This window comes from Urocampus carinirostris, chromosome 9 (assembly GCF_059441175.1).
Source record: "Urocampus carinirostris isolate Australia breed hairy pipefish chromosome 9, RoL_Ucar_1.0, whole genome shotgun sequence".
NCBI lineage: Eukaryota > Metazoa > Chordata > Actinopteri > Syngnathiformes > Syngnathidae > Urocampus > Urocampus carinirostris.
In genome coordinates, this window is record NC_142357.1 from 36,605,763 (window position 1) to 36,619,403 (window position 13,641).

Sequence of the window (13,641 nt, forward strand, 5' to 3'; positions counted from 1 at the left end):
ATCACATTACCCCGATTTTAGCTAACCTGCATTGGCTCCCTGTTGGCTTTCGGGCCCTGCTGTTGTGGAATGCTCTTCCCCTTGAGATTCGATCTGCAACCTTAGTGGAACTGTTTAAATCTAGGCCCTTCTATCCTCTAGCATATGAATGACTTATATTTCCTGTTGATGATATCTGTGTATTAATTGTTATTACAACATCCATTGCAGCCTGGTCATCCTGGAAGGGGGATTAGGGGCGGCGGTAGCTCAGGAGGTAGAGCGCTCTTCTTGGGATCAAGGGATCACAGTTCGAATCCCGGCTTGTCCGTGTTACATGTCGAAGTGTCCTTGGGTAAGACACTGAACCCCTAATACCGCCAATAAGCAGGTTAGCGTCTTACATGGCTGCAATACAAGTCCGCTATTGGGAAATGTGAAGCACACTGTAAACCGCTTTGGGAAGTCATTGACTTGAAGAGCGCTATATAAATGCAGATCATTTCATTTCATTTCATTACCTCATGTGCGGTCCCTTCTCAAGGTTTCTTCATTTTCCTCATGTTGAGGTTTTTGAGTTTTTCCTTGCCCTCATGTAGGTTTTATATCAGGGGATGCTGTCATAATAGTCTGTGGGTTGCAATAATCTGTGGTATGTGCAGCCTTTTGAGACCCCTTGTGATTAAGGGCGTCACAAATAAATAGGACTTGACTTGATTAAGCCGGAGCCTTTCTTAAAAAATAATTAGTTATCCTTTTTTGGATGGGAAAAACAATATTTAATTTTTTGAATAATAACAATGAAGCAACAATATTGCAATACAGTAGTTATAGCTTGAAATGTTATATATTTATTCTGTGTAGGTGGGCAATCTATTCGGCACTCATCGTTCCACCATCATCACGGTGGTGAACGGGGCTTTTGACTCTTCATCTGTCATCTTCCTTATTGTCAAGGTGGGTCCCCAATGGGAATTTTGTCCTTGTTTTTGGACCTTTAGCTCATTTTAATTGAGTATTTTCCCCTGCAGGAAGTATACGAGGTTGGCATCTCTCTCAAGGCCAGTTTCCTCTTCATATCCGGCTGCGGCGTCATTCACCTGCTCAAGACCTTTTTCCTGATGCCAAGAACTTCCATCCCGTACCCGCTGCCTGATAAATACACATATGGGTATAAATCCTCTTGCATGAATACAAACTACAACGGCAAAAATGATGTTGGCAAGCTGTTTGGATTTGTTTTCATTTTGTTTCTGTCGCATTTTATATTAGTTTTGCCGGAGATCAAAGAGATCAAAGCCAGGAGAGAAAGCTTACCACGTGTTGTGAGTCATCATTTTATAATAAAATAATAATATAATAAAATGCCAAAAGAGTCACTAGTTACTAGCGTAATTTATGTGCATCAGATTAAATAACATACATTAATATACTGTACATGTAAAAATTAATCTTTATTAATGTTATGATTTATGTTTGTGATGTGGTGCAGTGGGGCAGTGGGTGGATGTACGGGGGTGACTGTAATCGTGGATTATAAAGATTATTAACCTTCCATTTGCGACGATTGTCATGCCCTTATTGGATTTACTTGCATTATTCGCCACCTTAATTTTAATAGAGGTCCCGATTGTCAATCCCTTAGCAACAGTAACTATCCGTGTGCCCCTTTCGTATTTCTTCAATCGCAGGTTTAATTTCCATGGTTAAAATGTTTTTGCTTCTTCCTTTAGCATCATTGCAAGTCCTTTGAAGGATTTTATACATTTGACTATAAAGGATTTTATACGATTGACTCAGTTTAATGCAAGATTTTCACCGAGTGGGCTTAGTTCAATGAAAGGGCAGGCTGTTTGAAATGCATAATATTTTGTCTAGTTCTGTTGACAACAGGACGCGTGAGTGTGCTGACACAGAATGTTCCAGACATCAAGGTGCTATGTTGTGAGAACGTTGGGCGCAAAACAACCGCTTGGCACGCCCATGGGAGGAGCCGAGACGCCATCTTGCGGGGAGACGTGGCCAATAAGAGAAAGCTAAAGGACTTCAAAAGAAGACTTCAGCCATCTTTGATATAGTACACTTAGTTCAATTGTTAGGGAAAATAAATCTGCCCCCGTGTGGAAATGTCGGCTTCCTGATCAATTTTCCCTCAAGAAACGAGCGTGCGTAAATTGTTGGGTGAATGTAGATTGTGTTTGATTAATAGAGTCAGATAACTAATTCGAACAATTTGGTAAACGGTACATTTTGATAATTAATTCCCAACAGGACCCATAGCAGATAAATACAGTAGAAAAATACAGTATCATATTGCAGCCGAACAAAGTATTTTTGAAGCCAACGAGATCTTGAACTAAATGAGCAAAAAGGCATGGTGGGAGGTATTTCAGCCAAGCATATCTGCATTTTCATGATATGTTAAGGCAAACCAATTGCAGACCAACAATTTATACAAATTTATGGGCAGACGAAAGTGGAAATGTCATGAGGCGGGGGCACTGTATCCCCAAGCCTGCACAACATTCAGTCATTTGATTCATATTTAGTTTCTTTTGTCTTTTATTAGGATATTTGGTATTGGAGTAATCCAAAAGTAATTGAAAGTAATCAAGTTAAGGTAACCCTACCCAACCCTGGTCATGATTACTTATTTGACTCACCTGTGCCTGCTCCTTTGGTGCCAACTGCCTCGGACTCTGATTGGCTCCCTGTCCCTATTTAAACCCACTCCTTTCTGTCACCTGTTGTCAGTCCGTCTGCAAACCTCAGTTTACTCTAGGCAAGCTTTTTTCGACCCTGACTAACACTTGCTCCTGTCTGTTACCCGGCTTCGACCGGTTTTTTGATCCTGACCACGTCTACTCTCCTCTCCTGGCTTTCGACTCGTTTCTGATCCCGACCACGTTTTTGCTCTCCTATCCTGGCTACTGCCTCGTTTTTTTTTCCGTTCCCCACAACGCCATCGCTCGCCACGGAAGTCCCACTTCCGCGTTCAGACCGGATCTTGGGTGCAACCCTTTCCTTTCTTCCAATAAAACAGTGAGAAACGTAACGCAAGTTGGTCCTGTCTCCGTTCTGGTCCTGACGTACCAGGGTGCGGTGCTACTTAGCATAGGTTTCCAACCCCTACCATACAGCAATTTCAATTTGCAACCCCCCACTTCAGAATCCCAGATTTACGCCATATCCTGTTGGTCTACTGTAATTGATTCCAATTTCACCTCAGTTTTTTGAACTTTACCTTACATGCAAAGATGATTCTAAAATCTACTTAGCTTCAGGTTTTCCTGTGGCAAAAAATCCGAAAATACAATGAACAATGAAGTCGAAATGGAAACGGAAAAAAACCAAGAGAAAGATGCAAAGCCAGGTGGGTAGAAAAACATGACTACCAATATCTATCCTATTTTGTAATTATTTCACGACATGTTTGTCCCTCATTGCTTCGTCTCGTAAACAATCATTTTTTTTGCTATTATTGACAATTAAGACAATTCCATTTTCTTATTCCCAGGAAAAAGTTTTCGTGATTGCGCCCTGTCCAAATTCTTCTTCTTCTGCCTCATCTGGTTTTCGGTGATCCAGCTAAGACTTGTTCTGTTTATCGGCACGCTTCAACCCACGTTAAGTTTGCTGACCGACGGGGACCCCTCGCTCGGTACGACTCACACACTGGGGAATGAAATTGTCATAAACTTTCATTGTGGTGCTTCATCAAGGACTTTTTACTGAAAAGAAGAGTCCAATTTGCATCAAGAAAAAAATTGTCTTCATGTCCTCCATTTTTGTTGTGTTTGCAGAATATTGTGTTTACCGTATTTTCCGCACTACAAGGCGCACATAAAATCTGATTTTTTTTTTTAAAGCTGACTATGCGCCTTATAATCCGGTGCGCCTTATATATGGATCAATATTGAATTACAAGGTCACGCAACTAAGAGAAGCAGCCACCGACTCAATTTTTCACGTAGAAGACCGTTTAATTTACCATAACAGTATCCGACATTTTTTTGCGTGTTGACTAAATGGAGGAAAAGTAAAATGTTATGCCTTGCTGTTGTTCAAAGATGTTAAAGATGTGTCACGAAAATGCTTTACCTCAGAGAAAATAATAAAACGGCTGTTTATTCATTTTGGGAGTGAATGGAGTTGTGGAAAGCTTGTTTGTTATCTATTAATAAAGTTTGACTGACCTATCTGACTGTTTTGTTGACATTCCCTTTAGCGTGGCACCATCTAATGGTTGCATAACGTAACTACAGTCTCCACTGTAGCGCCTTATAATGCGGTGCGCCTTATGTATGGAAAAGTTTTAAAATATATCATTCATTGAAGGTGCGCCTTATAACACAGTGCGCCTTATAGTGCGGAAAATACGGTATTTTAAGAACTGTATTATTATTATTATTATTTCTCCAACAGTGGGCCAGTACATAGACGCTTTTGCCTTCACTCAACTTTGTGGCTTATTGTGCGCTCCCTGGAATGGGCTCATCATGGACCGACTCAAGCGCAAATACAAACTTTCAGGTAATGTATGAAAATTGCTTTAAATAACCTTTATTTGGTTCAAAATATAATTTGATGGTGACCGATTCCGCCAGCAGGTGGTGCTAATGATTTCTCACTCAAATGACTTCCCACAATAGCCTCTTTTTGGCTCTAGTTGTCGCGGTTGCCATGGCGCCCAATTGGCCCCACCCGTTTGGTGCCAGCTGCGGCTCGTTGACAGATAGGCTTCCCTTCTATTTAAGCTCAGTGCTCTCACCGACCCTTTGTCGGTCCGTCAACGAACCTCTGCCCCGCAAGACGTGGGTTTCTTACTCTGTCCTGTTTCCTGTTGGTATTTCCTGTATTGTTCCCGTTTATTTTGTCCTGTTTATTATCGGTTTCCAGTTTCGTTCCCGTCTAGTTTGTCCCGTTTGATTTCGATATCCTGTTTCGATATAAATTCTGTCTGTTCCGTCCTGTCCGGTATCGACCCCATCTGTCCGATATCTGCTCGGGCAATTGGTATCGATCTCGTCGGCCTCTGGCTTCCTGTCATTCCACGCCAGACCGCTGCCTAACGTGCATGACTCCCCTGTAAAATAAAAGGCTTGTGTGAGAAACGTCACTCATTTGGGTCCTGATCCTGTTCCGGTTCATGACACTAGTATCATTTATAATGAAGGAAGCAAAATCCTAAACATATTGTATTTTATCTTTAAATGATTGACTTTGCAGTTCATCGATAATAATAACGATTGATCATTCCAAATGAAAGATACATAGACACACAAATAAATAATGCACGTTGTTTGATTCTTACAAACTATGATTTATTTGCATGTCAAGGAAAATTGAATCAAACGAAACATTAAAGAAGAATATTCACACAAGAACTCGCGTTGCTAGCGAGGGGGAAGGAGAAGGAATTCTGAAGCAGGGTAACAGTTCTGATCAATGGACCCGGTTTTAAAATAATCAACTCATTTAAATGATCAGGAATTATTTCAAAACGTGTCAGAAGTATATTCATACAAAGCACTGAAGACTTTTTGTTGCGTTATCTTTATATGTGTACATCAGAGAACAAAGGGCCCCCTCGGGACAGGGTGTGTGCGTAAGGTTGCACATGGCCTCATAGGAAGCTGTAATAAACTAGGTTCTTCTCCCTTTTGGCAGTTCATCTTGCGGTTGTTTTCATCCGAACGACCGGGTTGGACAGAACCACGGGCTCTCCAAACCTCGTGGCTCTTGGGTGGCAGGACCATCTTTGTCCAGGCGCGCAGTGGCAGTGTAGTTCCTCTACAGCAGGGATGTCAAACTCATTTTAACTCGGGGGCCACATGATAGAACAAACATTCTGTCGGGGGCCAGACTAGTAGATTAAAGAGAAAGAAAAAGAGGGATAAAGAAATAAGAGAAAGAGGGAGGGAAAAGGAGAGAGGGCGGCACAAAGAAAGAAAAAGAGAGAGGGAGAGACTGTGAGAAACAAAAGAGATAAAAAGAGAAGTCGTGAGAGAGGGGGCAAAAAGAAATCCAAAGAGAAATAGAAAGACAGAAGGAGAAAAGAGAAAAGAAAGCGCGAAGGGTAAGAAGAGAGAAAGAGAAAAGAGAGAAAAGGAAAAAAGGAAGTTAGAGCAAAAGAAGTTAAAAAAAACACAGAGAAAGAAAGGGACAAAGTGCAACAAAGGAAGAGAAAAAGAGAGACACAGAGAGTAAAAGAGACAGAGACAGAAAGTGGGAGAAAAGGGGTGGAAAAGAGGGAGTGTGAGAGAGAGAGAGAGAGAGAGAGGGAGAGAGAGAGAGAGAGAGAGAGAGAGAGAGAGAGAGAGAGAGAGAGAGAGAGAAATACAAGTACGGTGTCTTTGTTCGAGGCACCTTTCTTTGGCAACATCAAGTTGACATATTTCAACCTGCAGCTTGTTTTCCTCTTGCGCTTCTCTGAGTGTTGTCTCGCGGGCCGGATTCAATCCCTTAGCGGGCCTGATCTGCCCCGCGGGCCGCCTGTTTGACACCTGTGCTCTACAGCTAGTACAGTGACACCTCCGTATTCAACCATACTGTTATCCCTCGCTACTTGTATTTGGTGCCCTCTGAATGACATGGGTTGTAAAAATAATATTTAATCCATTATCCCCAATCGCACGTTGCTGCAAGCGGGGACCGACATAGTGCATTTTTGTCCATTTTGGCGGCTCTTTTTTGCCTCTTGTCCACCAAAAAGTAAACTATGCGACTAAGATCCATTATCCCCATTGCATAACACTGAAAGCCTGGACCGGAAAGTGCTTTTTTGTCAGGCCTGGCTGCTCTTTTTTTGCCATTAGTATATTTCGTCCTGCGTCTGTATGTACAAATTTGATGTGGATTAGGCGTTAGACTATCTCTGCTTATTCCCTTTCGGTGACGTGCAGGAATGGAGGATTGGGAGGCCGAGCTGAACTCGTCAGTGGTTTCTCTCTTCATGACGGCGTCCTTGGCGCTGGTGTTCTCCATCTGCGCCGCTATTCCTGTGCTGCCTCTCCAGTATTTCACCTTCGTCATGCACGTGCTCTGTCGCGCTTTCCTCTTTGGCAGCAACGCAGCTTTCATCAGTGCCGCGTGAGTAGATTTTTCCATGGACGCACATCACAGTACAGAAAAAAATAGATATTTATTTCTGTATTTCTACACCCTGCATCAAATCTTTACCTTAATTCAAAAGGGGGGTTCATAAAGCCACTTGCTAGAAACTTCAAAAGTCAAACTGAATCCTCAATCATTATTGTCTCTTTAACTTTAAAAAGGCTGTTGGATTTTGTATTGTATTTTATTATTTCGGTTAAAAATGTCACGGTTGCCATGGCGCCCAATTGGCCCCGCCAGTGTGTCTCGGTTGCCATGGTGCCCAATTGGCCCCGCCCGGGTGGCGCCAGCTGGAGTTTGTTGACAGATTGGCTCGGGTCAGTATTTAAACTCTGTCCTGTTAGTCCCCTTTTGTCGGTCCGTCTGCGAATCTCTGTTTTTTTACACGGCAAGCCCTTTTTCGCCTGTTCTCTGTTTCTCCTGCCACGATCTGTTTGACCTCGACCACGTCTGTTCTCCCGCCCCGAATAACGATCTGTTTTTGATCTCGACCACGTCTACTCTCCTCTCCTGCTTTTCGACTTTTTTCCGTTCCCACTTCCGCGTCTGAGTAACACACACCCCGCGACCAGCGATCTCCGGATCGTATGTGCACTCCTTTTCCTTCTTCCCAATAAAACTGTAATAACGTTACGCGAGTGGGTCCTGTCTCCATTGTGGTCCTGACACAAAACAAATGTTTTTCTTTTTCTTAATCTAGCACACAGATCGTATCTCACGGAGCTGCAGCAACACTGCTCCTTAGTGGATGGAGAAAGGAGCTGCCTTTCCACGTCGACTGTTAAAGGAATTTCGATTCCAAAGAGACAATTTGTAGTTTTGGATATACTGTGGAAATCTTTGGAAAATATTTAGATAATTAATTGTTTTTTGAAAAAGTATTTTGAGAAATTTAAAAGTACAGTACTTCAAATGCTTAACCCTTATTTGGTGTTTGCTGTGTTAGGAATTCAACTATATTATAAATTTAGCGTTTACCAAATTGTTCGAATTAGTTATCTGACTCCATTAACCAAACACAAACTTTATTCTCCTAACGATGCGCGCTTTTTTTCTTGATATTAGGGACCAGGGCCAGATTTATTTTCTTAATTTATCATTAAGTGAATTCCATCGAATTTAGCCAAATTATTGTCAAATTAGTCTAATTAGTCTTGTCGAGCCCCCCATCTTTTCGTCTCTGCTCCTGTCCGCCTGTCTTGTCTCCCTCAGTCTTCTGTGTTCCGTCCTTTCGACACGTCGGGGCATCGGCCCCTCCCATGGGGCGTGCTGACTCCTCCCCTGGGGCGGGCCAGGTGCCAACGTCACCTCCTCCTCGCCGGAAGACTCCGCCATGTCTGAAGGACTAACAACAAGAAAGCTTATCAGAAACCTCATCTCCTTATCCCGCGTCACCCCTTGTCCTCGTCCTCGTTCTTTCTGTAAACATAATTCTTCTCCAGGCCACACTGACCCCAAGCCTTCCCTGTGGAAAAATACCTTTTAGTGAATTAAATAAAATAAAAAATCCTTCAGCTGTTAAAACAGAAATTTGTATTTGGAGCGGCAATTTACGGTTGTCTTTTTTTACGGTGTAGCTTCCCACCGTGTCACTTTGGGAAAGTGTTTGGCCTGATTCTCACCCTCGGGGCAGCCTTCTCTTTACTCCAGTTCGCCTGCTTCACTATTGTTGAAGAAGTTCTGGATGGAGATCCTTTATATGTGAGTATGTCATTATTTTGGGGCTTTTTTTATGTATGTGTATTCTCGAAAAAGAAGACAATTTTGACCAAAATAACGTTTTTAGAAAAAATGAAATGAAATGAAATGAAATGATGTGCATTTATATAGCGCTTTTCAAGCCAATGACTTCCCAAAGCGCTTTACAATGTGCTTCACATTTCCCAATAGCGGCCTTGTATTGCAGCCATGTAAGACGCTAACCTGCTTATTAGGGGTATTAGGGGTTCAGTGTCTTACCCAAGGACACTTCAACATGTAACACGGAGGAGCCGGGATTCGAACTGCGATCTCTTGATCCCAACTACTGCCGCCCAATTTATTGACAGTAGAGGATCTGGTAATATACGGTTGAACCAAAACTACGAGCTTTACCAGAGTGTTCAATCATCAAAGTAGGCTACATTGAAGTGACAATGTGTAACTGATTCCCAGTAGGTGATGAGTCAAGTATGTTTTCACGATTGAACACTTGATAAGTTACTTACTATTGGTAGTGACAAACATAACACCTGAAAAGGCGATCGCTTGTCAGTTATTTCGACCGCACTGTTTTTCAATTCTTTGACTATTATGCTCTGTTTACATCATTGTAACTCTCGGCCAATCGTGTTGCTGTTCTTTGATAACCACACACCTTAGGGCAGTGATTTTCAACCACGGTGCCGCGACACACTAGTGTGCTGTAAGAGAAATTATCCAATGTCACTTTTTGAAATATAAAATTTTATAAAACATTTCTGAATCATTTTCTGCAAATATTATGTCATTGTACAGTGTCTGTGCAGTGCGGTCATTCTTATTTTGGAGAGACCGTCGTTGGGCGCAAAAATACGCAGAGAGGAGATATGGCGAAAAGGGAACACGCTTTATTGCATTCGGGACACGTTCAAAGTTCCAGACGTTCAACATTGGCTTTTATATATATATATATATATATATATATATATATATATATATATATATATATATATATATATATATACCACAGCCCTATCCCCCTAGTGGGAGGTGGCTAGAGTCATTTCTGACTCTTTTTGGGAGATTGATTCACAGGAGGGGATTCCCAGCCCCCTCGCTCAACCCAACTGAGGTGTTGGGAGTCATTAGGTGACCAAACCCCCCAATTCCAACCCCTAAGCAGGAAGGCAACGGGTACCAATGTTTAAGTCTTAGGTATGACTCGGCCGGGGCTTGAACCACAACCTCCCAGTCTCGGGGCGGGCGCCATACCCCCAAGGCCACCGAGCCACATTGGCTTTTATAGTGTTCTCAAATAAAGTTAAGGGGGCGGCAGTAGCTCAGGAGGTAGAGCTCGTCTTGGGATCAAGGGATCCCAGTTCGAATCCCGGCTCGTCCGTGTTACATGTCAAAGTGTCCTTGGGTAAGACACTGAACCCCTAATACCCCCAATAAGCAGGTTAGCGCCTTACATGGCTGCAAGGCCCCTATTGGGAAATGTGGAGCACATTGTAAAGCGCTTTGGGAAGTCATTGACTTGAAAAGCGCTATATAAATGCAGATCATTTCATTTCATTAAGATATCCCCGGCATCAACGTCATCCTTCGACCTTCACCAGAAGCTTACATACTTATCATTAGTTATTATCCACATTCCACAACACTAGAAGGGGTATTACCTGATGTGCGGTCCCTTCTCAAGGTTTCTTCATTTTCTTCATGTTGAGGTTTTGAGTTTTTCCTTGCCCTCATGTAGGTTTTAGATCAGGGTAATAATAGTCTGTAGTTTGCGATAATCTCTGATCTGTGCAGCCCTTTGAGACTATTTGTGATTAAGGGCGTCAAAAATAAACTTGACTTGATAGTTTTTACACGAGTTATCAATTAATACAACTCAGCTTTTCGATGATATAACAGATATATGTGTCTTACGTGTCTTTAGGTCAACATCGCTATGGCAGTGCTGGTTGTTTTTTCCTTCATCCATCCCGTGTCCATCCTTTTTCACTGCCGAAGACTCGCATCACAAAAGACTTCAATTCAGACTTCGGAAGATGTTCCCCCTGAAAAATTATCTTAAGGTGGTTTGTACGTGTACATTTTCCCTTACAGGTGAATCAAATGTTTGTTGTTTGATACTTGCATTGCCACTAGCTAACAATTTGTTGTTGTTTTTGTTTGTTTGTTTTGAAGCAAAGGGGAGGCTACTTTTTTGAGTCGAGTTTGGCTGATTATTTTTTGTTGGTACTGCAGTTATTTGTAAGAAAAAAACAAAACAAACAAAAAAAAAAAAAACTTTTATACATTTCATTTTATTTGTTAAATAAATGCTGGAGCCTGTAAAAAAGTTTATTATTCATTTCAGTGTACAACAGAGTATTTTCATGTATAATAACGGTAAAAACAAGATTTATTTATCACAGATTTGTCAGGACCAGAACGAAGACAGGACCCATTTGCGTGCGTTTCTCTTAGTTTTATTAGGAAGAAGGGAAATGATAGTATACACAATCTGTAGATCGCTGGTCGTGGGGAGCAGGTTGCTCAGACGCGGTATTTCCGTGGTGGGCGATGGCAGTGTCGAGAGTGGGAAAAAAAAGATCGGTGGCCGGGACAAGGGAGCAAAAACATAGTCAAGTTCAGAAAATGGGTCGGAGCCGGAAATCAAACAGGAATCAGGACAGGAGAGAGTCAGGTTCGGAAGGCTTGCCTAGCGTAGCTGAGGTTTGCAGACGGACTGACAACGGGTGACAGGAAGACGGGGGTTTAAAAAGAGATAAGCAGCCAATCAGCGTCCGAGGCAGTTGCCGCCAAAGGAGCGGGCTCAGGTGCCTCGCATCAGTAATCATGACAAGATCAATAGACTTTCATTAATTGAAATTAAAATCATCATAATTAAAGCAAATTTTTTACATTGTGTCACTTTATTTGATAATCGGGTGGCACGGCGGCTGAGTGGTTAGAGAATCCACGGCACAGTTCTAAGGTCTTGGGATCAAACCATCCTGTGTGGAGTTTGCATGTTCTCCCCGTGCCTGCGTGGGTTTCCTCCTGGCACTCCGGTTTCCTCTCACATTCCAAAAACATGCATTTCAGGTGGATTGGCCGGTCCAAATTGTCCCAAGGTGTGAATGAGCGAGTGAGTTGTCTGTCTCTGTGTGCCCTGCGATTGGCTGGCAACCAATTCAGGGTGTCCCCAGCTCACTGCCCGAAGATAGCTGAGATGGGCTCCAGCACCCCCGCAACGCTACTGAGGATAAGCGTTGCAGATAATGGATGGATGGATATTTGATAGTCACGGTGTACGGATCCCTTAACCGCCTGGATTGTCTGGGCTCCACTGAGGACGCAACTCTGGACAGCATTCTCTACTGGCCTATTCTTGGGTCTTGGCAAAGTTAACACCACTCCATTCCTTAATGTTGTTGGCCAGGTTTGTTTTTGGTCTTCTTCTCCTCCTGCCCTCTTGAACTGTGCCCTCGAGAACTATCTTGGTCAGTCCTGATGATAATTTGATAATATAGTGTAAGAAAATTCCAGATGTAGTTGAACTTGTTCAAAATTCTTTTTTTATTCATGGAATTTGAGAAATAAATCTTACCTCCAAACGCCAACCCCCAATGGATGTAATGAATGTATTTTTGCAAATTATTTCAATTAATATTCCTTTTTTTTTTAACAAATGACATTACGAGCTACTAAATAACATACACTGTCCCTTTAAGTGTCAAGCAGATTTTCAATCTGATGTAATGATTGATTGTTTGATCTATTTTCATATGAATTATTATTTTGTGAAGGGAATGTTATTTATAAGAACATATTTGTGGAAACCCCGATTTGACCCCACCTCAGCTGTACCCTAGCTCTGGTGGCTCCCAAGTTAATTGAGTTTGAGACCACTGCCCTGAACCTAACCCCTAAACTTAACCTTACGTCTTGACCCTTAATAAAATCCATCAATCCATCCATTATCTGTACCGCTTATCCTCAGTAGGGTTGCTGGGGTGCTGGAGCCCATCCCAACCATTTCCGGGCAGTGGGCAAGGGGACACCCTGAACTGGTTGCCAGCCAGTCGCAGGGCACACAGGGACAGACAACTCAATCGCTCATTCACACCTAGGGACAATTTGGACCGGCCAATTCACCTGAAATGCATGTTTTTTGGAATGTGGGAGGAAATTGGAGTGCCCGGAGGAAACCCACGCAAGCACAGGGAGAACATGCAAACTCCGAACAGGAAGGTTGGAAGCTGGATTTGAACCGATGACCTCAAAACTGTGCCGCACATGCGCTAACCCCTAATCCCGGTTTTAACTGCAATACCCCAGTTTTAAGTGAAATATTCCGGTATTAAATTCAATGTCTCGGTTCTTAGTGCAATACCCAGGTTTTACGTGCAATACCCCAGTTTTAAGTGCATGCCCGGGTTTTTAGTGCAATACCCTGGTTTTAAGTGCAATACCAGGGTTTTTAGTGCGATAACCAGGTTTTAAGTGCAATACTCCGGTATTAAGTGCAATAACCGGGTTTTAAGCTCAATACTCCGGTATTAAGTGCAATACCCTGGTTTCAAGTGCAATACTCCGGTTAAAGTGCAATATCCCAATTGTGTATAGTTTTTATTTATAGATGCTCTTAACTTTGGTCTTAAAACAGTTGTTGTGGAAGAAGTATTTTTACCTTATTTACACGTTTGACTTTATGTCCAAAATATTGTGGAATGGAAGGTATCTAAGTTGATGACTTTGTTTCAGGTTTTACTGCAGTATCCCGGTTGTGTACGGTTTTCATGTCACGGTTGCCATGGCGCCCAATTGGCCCCGCCCGTGTGGTGCCAGCTGCGGCTCACTAACAGATTGGCT

At 42.5% G+C, this 13,641-nt stretch overlaps 1 protein-coding gene across 2 annotated transcripts in view; it reads left to right on the top strand.

Annotated features, from left to right (window-relative positions):
- LOC148360187 (equilibrative nucleobase transporter 1-like) overlaps nucleotides 1-11,013 on the top strand; it is a 42,890-nt gene extending 31,877 nt beyond the window's left edge. Inside the window, exons 6-13 of one of the 2 annotated variants that reach the window (XM_088343624.1) lie at nucleotides 844-936; nucleotides 1,011-1,150; nucleotides 3,258-3,352; nucleotides 3,497-3,640; nucleotides 4,405-4,512; nucleotides 6,885-7,071; nucleotides 8,673-8,796; nucleotides 10,718-10,974. In XM_088343624.1, coding sequence (XP_088199750.1) covers nucleotides 844-936; nucleotides 1,011-1,150; nucleotides 3,258-3,352; nucleotides 3,497-3,640; nucleotides 4,405-4,512; nucleotides 6,885-7,071; nucleotides 8,673-8,796; nucleotides 10,718-10,855 — 1,029 coding nt within the window. In that variant the 3' untranslated portion in view covers nucleotides 10,856-10,974. Of the gene's footprint in view, nucleotides 1-843; nucleotides 937-1,010; nucleotides 1,151-3,257; nucleotides 3,353-3,496; nucleotides 3,641-4,404; nucleotides 4,513-6,884; nucleotides 7,072-8,672; nucleotides 8,797-10,717 lie in introns of both variants that reach the window. The other variant, XM_088343623.1, reaches the window with a different exon arrangement.
- Nucleotides 11,014-13,641: the final 2,628 nt, after the last annotated feature.